This window comes from Eleutherodactylus coqui, chromosome 4 (genome assembly GCF_035609145.1).
Source record: "Eleutherodactylus coqui strain aEleCoq1 chromosome 4, aEleCoq1.hap1, whole genome shotgun sequence".
Classification (NCBI taxonomy): Eukaryota; Metazoa; Chordata; class Amphibia; order Anura; family Eleutherodactylidae; genus Eleutherodactylus; species Eleutherodactylus coqui.
In genome coordinates, this window is record NC_089840.1 from 268,686,260 (window position 1) to 268,697,497 (window position 11,238).

Here is an 11,238-nt window from a genome sequence, read left to right on the forward strand (position 1 = left end):
GTTACAGAGGAGTATATACATGGGACTGTGAAAATGACGATCAAAACAAAACAGACCAGTAGTTAATAAATTTCCAAACAAAGTTGCTACATAGATGGCCAGAAATATGAAGAAGAAAACCAACTGGCAGCTTGGAAGCTCACTGAAGCCAAGGAGGACAAATTCAGTGATGGTGACGTTAGTCACTTCCATTTTCCACTGATGAGCAAAGGGATGAGCAAAAACTATATTGTGGACATCAGGGACTTCTGAAGATGCACAATTAGCTGACTGAGAACAGAAGGAAACCGCAGTGTATTTATACCCCATGAATCTAATGAGAATTCACTTAAGAGGTTTCAGATTGTTGCCCGTAAAGCTCCTGAGAATGAGAATTCTATGCCGGTAATGATCAAGATATCTCATATAATTACATGTGAGGAGAAAATAACAAATTTAATTTAGTTAATAGTTCAATGCTTATAAATTTCCAGCTTTATTATAATCCATATTAATAGCAAAAAGAAGACAAATGGATCCCGTCCAATTCCATTTACTCACGTCAACCTATTGATTCATACTCATAGTGTGATAGCAAATGGTATAAGACTAGAATTTAAAGCCATCATGGACCAATAGAAAAATTACACATTGTAAGAGATTCAAAGAGTATGCAAATCTATACAAAACATTGAGTTGCCCATGTGGTCTCCCCACCAACCTCTGGCTAGGAATGCATCCAAGACAAAAGCCAACTCATTGCTGAAAAGTACAGACCTCTATTCCAGGGCTGTATCATGATAGTCTTTTAGAGCGGTGGCATAAGGTCAATGGAGCACCTGTCGCTAGACATCAGGCTCATATCCCAATGTCATGTCAAGTGCCTTCTGATGGTTTGTGTAGATACTGTTCGATGCCTTAGGCTTGGGATGTGACGTCCACTTTCACTCGCAGTATAGAATGGATCGCTACGTGCTACTTTACTAATCTCATGATCCTTCCATGCAGAGGTACCTTTTTGTGTACAACTTGCTGTCATTCGAGTTTGTTGTTGCTCTCCCAAAAACTGAGGCACACAACATTGAATAGTGCTGACATGGCAGCCTATGGGTGTACCGATTTTCTTCAGTGATAAACCAAGGTCTCTTGGTTCAGGGATTCTATCCCTATAAATTTTGCAACAAGTGTGAATAACTGGCATATTGATGAACAGGAGGCATCACACAATCATACCACAAGACTTGCAAAAATTTGCTTGTGATCTGGCTTTTATACCATTGAAGCCCCCCTCCACCCCCCACCCCCCCACCCCCCAAGATTGGAGCTAAATGCTTGAAAATTTGAATATTTGCATTGGAGACACTTTCCATTTCCTCGAATAACCTTTCAGCTTGTCCTTCTTGGTGTTGCAATTTCCATGTTGAGGAGTATATAAAGTCTCTTTATAAAAATTAATCACACAAGCGTACAGTCTCCATAGTCAAGCACTGGTAGTAGTGTGGAATGTGCTGAAGAGGTTAGTATCTTTAAACCTGGCACATAATGCCATCTTTTCTACGTGCCAGCTTGGGAGATTTTTTGTCCAGCTGGATCTGCTCCGGTCAACTGTGTTGGTATTATGCAGTGGAAGAGTCCAGGGGTGTCAACAGCTCAGAGTGGGGCCATTACTCGGAACAGATTTCTATACTGCCTCTGAGAGTGATTCCAACACAAGAACTGTGCATTGGTTGTTCATGAAATAAATTTTTATGGTGGAGCTGCAGGACATACAGCTTCTTAGCACTATGTGTCCAGCAGCTTCACCATAAAAATCTATTTCATGAACTCCCAAAGCACAGTTCTAGTGCTGGAATCACTCTCAGGCAGTGCACAAGGCCAATGCCAACATGCACAAAACCAAGCGTCGGCTGAAGTGGTTTAAGGCACGTTGCCACTGCACTTTGGAGCAATGGAACATGTGTTCTTTGGAGCAATTTATCATATCTCACTATCTGGCAGTATGATAGGCAACTCTGAGATTGGTGGCTACTTGGAGAGCGCTATCCATCAGCATGCATACCTGCAATTGCAGGACAGACCTTCAACATAAGATCCAACATCAGTGCCTGAGCACACAAGTGCTCAATTAGCTGAATGGGCACAAATTCCCACTATCATACTCCAAAATCTTGTGGAAAGCCGTTGCAGATAACAATATTAATGCCCATGACCCTGTAATGGAATATCCAACAAATGCTTATAGGTAATGATAATAATCTTTATTTCTATAGCACCAATATATCCTACACCATTTTGCAATTCAAAGGCAACATAAACAAATAAAATAAGACATTTCAGAGTGACAAAGTATTCAACAATTCAGACAAGAGTGATAGAAAGGGGCGACACAAGAAGTAAAAGTGCTTCTACTGTCCAACAGTCCAGCCATCTAGTAGTATACATAAATCAAGGGGGAATACTGTTGAATAAGGGGATCAGGTTCCGATGAATAATATGTTGAGACCAGTGTATGTGTGAGGGCACACAAGCTGAATGGGCTCAGGATGCCCCAACAGACCCCCAGTAGAGAGGACCATCTGACCAGACTGTTGGGAGGTGTTGGACCAGTGGTTGTGTGAAGGCACACAAGGTGACCGGGCTCAGGACCCCCAACAGACCACCAGTAGAGAGGAGCGTCTGACCAGACTGTTAGGGGGTGTTGGACCAGTGGATGTATAAGGGCACACAAGGCAACTTGGCTCAGGCCCCCGACAGACCTCCATTAGAGAGGACCATCTGACGAGACTGTTAGGGGGTGTTGGGATTGGTGGATGTGTGAAGGCACACAAGGTGACCAGGCTCAGGATGTCCCGATAGACCACTCATAGAGAGAACCATCTGACCAGACTATTAGGAGGTGTTGGACCAGTGGATGTGTGAGGCCACACAAGGTAACCGGGCTCAGGACTCCCTCAACAGACCACCAGTAGAGAGGATCGTCTGACAAGCATGAGCAACTCCACCTGTTATGTTGCTCGCTATCCACAGAGAGGTGGTGCCATTGTTACACCACTGTGTCTTTTGGAACCATTTTGAGGTGCTTGACTGAAAGACATTTGGCCTCATGGTGCCCATTACATTTACGGACTTTGACACCCACCATCACCTGTTTGCAGTGGTGTCGTGAACGATAAGACTGAATGCTACAGAGTGGAACCGGGTTGACTTCAGTGATGAACCCAGGTTTTGTTTGTGTGCTGATGACCACCAGGTTCGTGTCTGTAGAGTGAACGCCTCAATCCTGCCTTTGCTGTGGAGCGGCACACTGCCCCCTACTGGTGTGATGGTCTGGGGGATAGAAGTTGGATTAGAAAGGCCTATCACATCTTCTAAAATGATGTGTTTTAGGACACATTTTAAACTGGGTAGGGTGGTAGACAGATGAGGGAAGAGATAATGTGGTGCAGCACTGTGGGGAGCTTTATGGATGAGAATGATAAATATAATTGGTTTTCTAAAGTGAGTAAGCAATGCAGTGACTGGCACAGAGTGCAGACATCAGTGTAGCGACTGGCACAGGGTGCAGACATCAGTGCAGTGACTGGCACAGGGTACAGACATCAGTGCAGTGACTGGCACAGGGTAGAAGCATTGATGTGGAGGCTGGACAGAAAGCCTGGCTGCTGCATTCAGAATAAATTGGAGTGCTAGGTGAAGAGGGGTAATCAGTGAATGAGGACAACAATAAAAGTTTTGGCTGCTTCCACAGTAAGAAAAGGATATATTCTGGAGAGGATTTTGAGGTGCAGGTGATAAGGTGATTGACTATAGGGGCCGAAGGAAAGATTGGAGTAAAATATCATAAGGCAGCAGGTTTTCTGCTTATGAGTTATAGCGGTACAACACACTGAAATGGAAACATCAGGATTAAGTCAGTAAATAGATGGCAGAAACACAAGAAGTTCAGTTTTTGAATAATTGAAATTTCAGACAGAGAGGACATGGTGTTAGAGCCAGTGGACAGACAATCACTGATGTCTTGTAGTATTGATGGGGTGATGTTATGTTAAGAGTTATATTATTGGGTGTCATCAGAATAGAGGTGGAACTAGAAGCTAAATCTGCTAATAGTACAGTTCTCATTATATCTGACATAAAGCAATCAAGTTTCATACCTACAAGTCAAACATGGTGGTAGTCATGTGGTGATCTGTTACCTCAGAGCATAGACGTTTACTGTGAGTGAAGGAACCATGAATGTGGCAGTGTGCTGGCTGCATCTTTAGGAGAATGTCTAGTAATAGTTATGCTACCTGAAGCAAAAGTCCATCTCATTCAACCTGTTCAACCTCCTTTTGAGGAAAAATCCAATATTCCTTTTCGTAGTAGAAAAATGTATTGATATCATCAAATACATAGCTCAAAAAACTTAAAGGGGTTTTGGAAAAAAATGTATACTTACCTATTCCTTCCCAGGCAGTCTTCTTACTAGATCTCCTTGCTGATCTTCTCCTAGCTCGCCAGTCCCCTAAGGTCGTGTCATCGCAAGTCGTCAGACTCTTCTTTTTCCGGTGATGTAGCATCCATTCGCTGCATTTCACTTCCTGCAGGGCAATGTACACGGCATCACTAGTGGCATAGTATTTACCACCTAGCAGGAAGTGCTGAACCCTCGTCACCGGAAGAAGAAGATTTGGTCGGCTGGAGGTGACGTGACATAGGGGACTGGAGGAGCCAGGGGAAGATCTGGGAAGAAGACTGCCTGGGGAGGAATAGGTAGGTATAGATTTTTTTTTCTAATGACAAAACCCCTTGAAGCATCTCAGTATAACCCCAAGTCACTTACAATGGTGACCATAATATAATAAATTTCAACCCGTCTTTCAAAAGTTTTATAGGGGAGCTACAAAAATAATAAACTTTAGATAGGTAAGGTTCAATCAGCTCAGAGATGCCCTTAACCTTATTGGCTGGGACAATGTCCTCAAAAATAAGGGTACAGACAATAAATGGGAAATGTTTAAGCATATCCTAATTACTTACTGTGAGAGGTTCATATATTACAGGAATAAAAGGGTTAGGAATAGGAGAAAAACAATGTGGTTTAATAAAGATGTAAAGGGGGCGATAAACAGCAAAAGTAAAGGGTATAAACTACTAAAACAAAAAGGCAGCGAAGAAGCACTAAAAACCTATAGGGGAAAAAAAATGATGTAAAAATCAGATAAAAGCAGTAAAGAAGGAAACAGAGAGACTTATTGCCAAGGAGAGTAAAACAAACCTAAACTGTTCTTCAACTATATAAATAGTAAAAAGATTAATACTGAAAGTGTTGGCCCTTTAATAAATAATGTAGGAGAAATTGTAGAGGGCGATGATGAGAAAACAAATCTATTCGTTTTTTTTTTCCAGTGTATTCACAGAGAAAAATGAAATGTCAGAAAAGATGCAGGGTGAGAGAGTAAACTCTCCACTGAGTGTCCCAAGTCTAATGGCCTTTTTACATCGGCCAACAGTCATTTAAATGACTGCACTAGTGCTGACGTCACTGCTTAGCTCTTATACCCCTGATGACACCAGTGTTCTGGTGAAACATGTTGGGGGAGCTGGACTTTTAGCACATAGCAGTGTGCTGCTGCAAGGTACCCTGAACTATTTGCAGCAAGTGTAATAGGCACGACACTGATACTTGTGCATAATCTGCAAGGCAGGATATTGTTTCTCTTAGACCGGGTTTGTCTATTGTATTACATTCACACACCACATTGAGACTCTGATATTTTTAATTCATCGATACTCTAATATATTTTATTACATATCAATAAAAATTGCTTTTCAAGGGGATCCCCCTGTGGGTTTCAGCTTATGGCAAAGACTGTGGTGAGATTGGTCACTGATAAGGTCGTCAGCGCTCGTGCAGAGCGTTTAGAATGAAAGACATTGCTTGTTTCACGCTCAGCGCTTCACCTCCTACATGAAGCACTGAGCAGGGAGCGTTTACATGCAACGAGAAGCCTGCAATCCAGCAATAATTTTTTTGCTGACTGAAAGTTAGTGATAAAACAATGGCGAACAAACTCCTTTGTTTGAACGAATTTTGAGTGATAATCGCTACATGCAAATGGGCCACAATCCAGGAAGAAGAGCAGAGCCATCTTAAAAAGATTAAAATAGACAAATCGACGGGTTCCGATGATATTCACGTCCGGGTTTTAGGGGAATTAAGTAATGTGACAGACAGACTGGTTTTTCATATATATAAGGACTCTATAGTGATGGGGTCTGTTCCACTGGATTGGTGCGTAACAAATGTGGTGCCGATATTTAAAAAGGGGTCAAAAAGTGAACCTGAAAACTATAGGCTGGTAAGTCTTACTTCTACTGAGGGTTAAGTGTTTGAAGGGTTCCTAAGAGAAGTTATCCTGGAGGACCTCAAAGAAAATAGCTGTATAACTCTGTATCAGCATGGGTTTATGACATCACTTCTGTCCAACCAACCTGATCATCTTCTACGAGGAGGTAAGTTCCAGACTGGACTTTACCAAAGCGTTTGATTGTGTGCCGCATAAAAGGTTTGTATATAAAATGAGATTGCTTGGTCTAGGTGAGAAAGTGTGTAAGTAACTGGTCAGCGATAGAAAGCAGAGGGAGGTTATAAGTGGTACATACTCTGACTGGGTCACCATTACTAGTGGGCAACCACAGGGGGCAGTATTGGGGGCATGTGTAGTGGGGTACCACAGCGGGCAGTGTTGTAGGAGTCACTGTTACTAGTGGGGTACCACAGCGGTCAGTATTGTAGGAGTCACTGTTACTAGTGGTACCACAGGGGGTAGTGCTTGGCCCTATTCTTTTTAATATATTTATTAATGACCTGGTAGAAGGATTGCACAGTAAAATATCAATACAGTGTTTCCCTGAAAATAAGACCTTGTTTTTTATAAATTTTTGCCCAAAGGAGGCACCAGGTCTTATTTTGGGGGGACGTCTTATTATACTTACCTAGCAGGCTCGGTCCAGGTCCCTCCCGCTGCTCTCCAGATCTTCAACGTGCTGAGCCGAGGCATTGATTGGCCAATTCATAAATTCCGCCTCCACAATGCAATGGCTGTGATTGGTTCTTTGACCGATGCTCAGCCAACCAATGCAGCGCTCGATGAACCAATTACAGCCATCGCATTGGTTCATCGAGCGCTGCTCAGCTAATCTGAGCCATTGCTTACTGGAGGCAGGATTTATGAATCCCATAACCAATGTTATGAACGAAGACTGCAGGATGCACGGTGGAGCTCCAGACAGCAGCAGGAGGACCTGGACCAAACCTGCTAGTTTAGTTTTTTTTATATGTAATGCAGCTAGGGCTTATTTTTAGGGTGGGGCTTATAAGTATATTTGCACATGGACTGGGAAATACGTGTCACCATTATACACTAAATGGGAAACACTGACATGGAAAAGGACATGATGATTTTAGTTAACTTTAAGCTTAAGTAGGTCGTACAGAGGTGGGCTGTTCAAATAGAAATCCCCTTACATTGTAGAACATCAAAAACTACCAGTCTTATTGGGAAAACAAAACCACCTGGAAAGGACTAGAACTACAAGTAACCCATAGCAAAACTTGGTGCCCCACTATGCTATGATCACCATGGGAAGAAAATCAGTCTAGAAAAACGGAAAAGTTAAGAAGACTCTTTTTGGCCTAACAAAGGTACAAATTATCTCCTCAGGACCCGTCAAAGATGTTAACCATCCTCCTCAATTCATACCTTTAATTCTTCCAAACATGATTGCCTTTTAGTTTGCTTTGATCTTCAACTTGCAAATTTGCACAAAATTTTCTAAATTATTTCATTGCACCTTAAACTATGTCATGTTAATTAGATGAGCATCAAGAACCAGCGTTTTTCACAGGTTCCCGATCTGTAAGCTAATAGTAAGAGGATGCACTAGGTAAACTTGAAAGAGAAGAGATTCATGTACAATACCTCAATAGCAAATGTCTGGTTACACCCAGATAGTGGAACTGTTCACCTTAAATATCTGTGAATCCCACAGTTATGTACTAACATTTAATGGGGGCTGCCAACCTCGTACACCCGAAATGCTAGATCCAAGAGAAGAAAGTAGATAGCAGAGGTCTTCACTCCGACACACACCAGAACTTAATAGGACAAGTAAAGACTTTTTATTGATAAAAGCCAAAAGAAGGCTACAGCTATGCATTTCACCACTGAACCATTACCAGGCAATGTTCAGTGGTGAAACGTGTAGCTGTAGCCTTCTTTTGCTTTTTGTCAATAAAGTCAAGATAGATCTTCACCTATCCTGTCAAGTTATGCTGTTTCCCAAGCAAAACCCTCTGCTATCTACTCCCTTCTAACAGTAGGAGGAAGGAAGTCAGACAAAGTGACCGGCAGTAGAATTGTCTCATTTTTTCTTGATGACCGTTGACATGAATAGGCTATCAGTTTAATGTACAGACAAGCCAAGACATCTAGAAGAAAAGCATCTCTCTTCAGAAACTTTCCAATATCATTATTAATAGGAGTCCCAAGTGAGGTCTTCTCTATGGCATCTGTATACTCAATCAAAGGCAACTGGCCAGGTTCTTTAGGAGCAAATTAATTGTTAAACTGTTCTCAGTGTCAATTTCCTGGACAACTTAGCAAATGGATTGCATTAAGAAAGACATTCACTTGTTCAAGAACTTTCAAGATCGATAATGGATGATTGGCAACTACAACTACTAATGCAATTATTACAGGGAGCACATAGAGGTCTTATAATTGTCCATATTACATTTAACATAGTCTTATCTTAAAATATATGTGGTTTATTTTGCACAGAGCCTTCTTCACCTCCTCATTTTTTAAGCTATAAATGATAGGGTTGAGCATCGGAATGACTCCTGCATACAAAACGGCAAGCACCTTGTCCTGGTCCATGGAATAGCTGGACTTTGGCCTCATATACATGCCAAGGACCGTTCCATAAAACAAGAGGATGACTGTGAGATGGGAGGAGCAGGTGGAGAAGGTTTTGTGTCTTCCTTCTTTAGAATGAATCTTCAAGATAGTTGAGATAATATATATATAGGACACTAAGGTCAAGACTGAAGGGACAAAGCCAATGATGGTGCCAAGCCCAAGTATTGTTCTCTCTATAGCACGTGTGTCGCTACAAGAAAGCTTTATTAGAGGCTTCAAGTCACAAAAGAGATGGTCTACTTCATTTGATCCACAAAATGTACAAAATGATATTAGAATGACATAAAGAATCCCTTCCAGGACTCCTATGTTCCAAGATGTAAATAACATCCAGAAACAGACTTTAAGACTCATGAAAGAAGAATAACGTAAAGGATGGCAGATGGCCACATAACGATCATAGGCCATGGTGGCCAAGATGAAGTATTCCGACACTATGAGCACTACAAAAAAGAAGAGCTGAGCCATACAACCACTGTAGGAGATGACATTGTTCCCAGTTAGACAGATGTTCAATAACTTTGGTAGAACCATAGTGGTGAAGGACATATCCAATACAGACATGTTACATAGGAGTATATACATGGGACTGTGAAAATGATAATCAAAGCAAAATAGACCAGTAGTCAATAAATTTCCAACCAAAGTTGCTACATAGATGACCAGGAATAGGAAAAAGAAAACCAACTGGAGGCTTGGAAGTTCATAGAAGCCGAGGAGCACAAATTCTGTGACAGTGACGTTTATTGCCTCCATTACCTTCAGAGATAAAAGGACGAACAAAAAACTACTTTGGTAGACATCGATGACCTCTGTAGATGCCTGGATGGGTTATGAGAATAGAAGGGACCCACAACGTATTTATACACCATGAATCTATTGAGAATTCACTTAAGAGGTTTCAGATTGTTGTATATAAAGGTCCTGGGAATAATAATGCCGGTAATGATCAAGACATCTCGGGTAATTAAATGCGACGAGAGAATAGCAGATTTAATTCAGGTAATAGGTCAAACTGTATATTCTTTTTCTGTTCCATGGTAAAGGCACAACACTAACATTGAAAGTTGTCATCTATAGGAACCCATACATGTTAGACTAAAGTTGGCCAATTCGTCGATGTCGGTGGGGTCAGAAAGCAATATAATATCTATGGGGGCATCCCAACTTCTCTTAATAAGCAGATGATGGTAGAAAGAAGGATTTACATTAAACATGAATGCTTAAAATAGGGTCAAATGAAAAAGATGTCGGATGAATTTGGCTGAATATGACTGGCAGAAGAGAAGTCGGAAACAGATAACCGGAATTCTAAAAATTTCTATACACTTTCAGTAGCTAATTGCCCAATGCTCAGTTTTTCCTCTTGAAGCTCCTTTGGTTGAGCATGCATGTGTTCTGAATGCAGAGAAGGGAGTAAGGCACTACTAAAAAATCAGCATACCTAATCCTTTTTTTTCTCAACATCATCTATTGTTAGACCCCATACGCATAAGGGCTCTTTCCCACGAGCGTATATCAGCTGGCCATTTTCACGGATTCCAATGCCTCAGATCACATGGCTGTATTCCTGAGACGTAAAAGCACCCAGCCAGGCCAATATAGTGCCGGGCGTTTTTACTTTGGGCCCAAAAGATAGTTTTGAAGAACACATTTTTGGGCCGGAATACGTCGGCCGCTGCATGGGCTCCCTCTGCTCTCCTCCCCCTATTGCAGGCTCACCTCTGCTCTTCTCCCCGCTCGTTCTTTGCATTGGAAGGGGGCTGGATGGGGGCGGAGCGCTGGCTAAGCTAAGCTCCTGCCCTCTCCCCACCCCTTATCTATAGCCATCAATGGGAGGAGGCGGGATGGCTCTTAGCTCCACAGCGTCCCCCCATTGCAAAGAACGAGTGAGAAGAGCAGAGGTGAGACTGCGATGGGGAGGGAGGGGAAAAGGGTGATGACATGGTGACCTCGGCGCATATGGGTCAGGGCCCATGCCGTGTGAACGGGCGCACTAACGTTAGATTTGTGCACCCGTTCATGTTTTTCTACGCCCCAGATGATAATGTATATTAGCCGTCCGTGAAAATGCTGGCCATATACGCTCATGGGAATATAGCCTAAGATATTCAGTTGGTCCTGCCAAAATCGGCAGTTTGGATGACTTTCCACATTAATCCTGTCAACTTAGGATCTCACAAGAATTCCATGCTTGCTTATTATCCATTGGTCAAGACGAGACTACAATAGTCCATACTAACTTGGTGCTTTGGCTATGCTGGAAGTGAAACCTATTTGGTGCAAGCTG

The 11,238-nt window shown here is 42.2% G+C and overlaps 1 protein-coding gene across 1 annotated transcript; it reads right to left on the reverse strand.

The window, feature by feature from the left end:
- Positions 1-8,762: 8,762 nt before the first annotated feature.
- LOC136626690 (olfactory receptor 8D4-like) lies at positions 8,763-9,482 on the reverse strand. Its single transcript, XM_066601708.1, has one exon. The coding sequence runs from the start codon at positions 9,480-9,482 to the stop codon at positions 8,763-8,765; it is 720 nt and encodes a 239-aa protein (XP_066457805.1).
- Between the last annotated feature and the right edge of the window lie 1,756 nt (positions 9,483-11,238).

Bases quoted from the DNA above. Each gene is read 5' to 3' on its own strand.
- LOC136626690 (XM_066601708.1), bottom strand. From the start codon at position 9,482: ATGGTTCTACCAAAGTTATTGAACATCTGTCTAACTGGGAACAATGTC.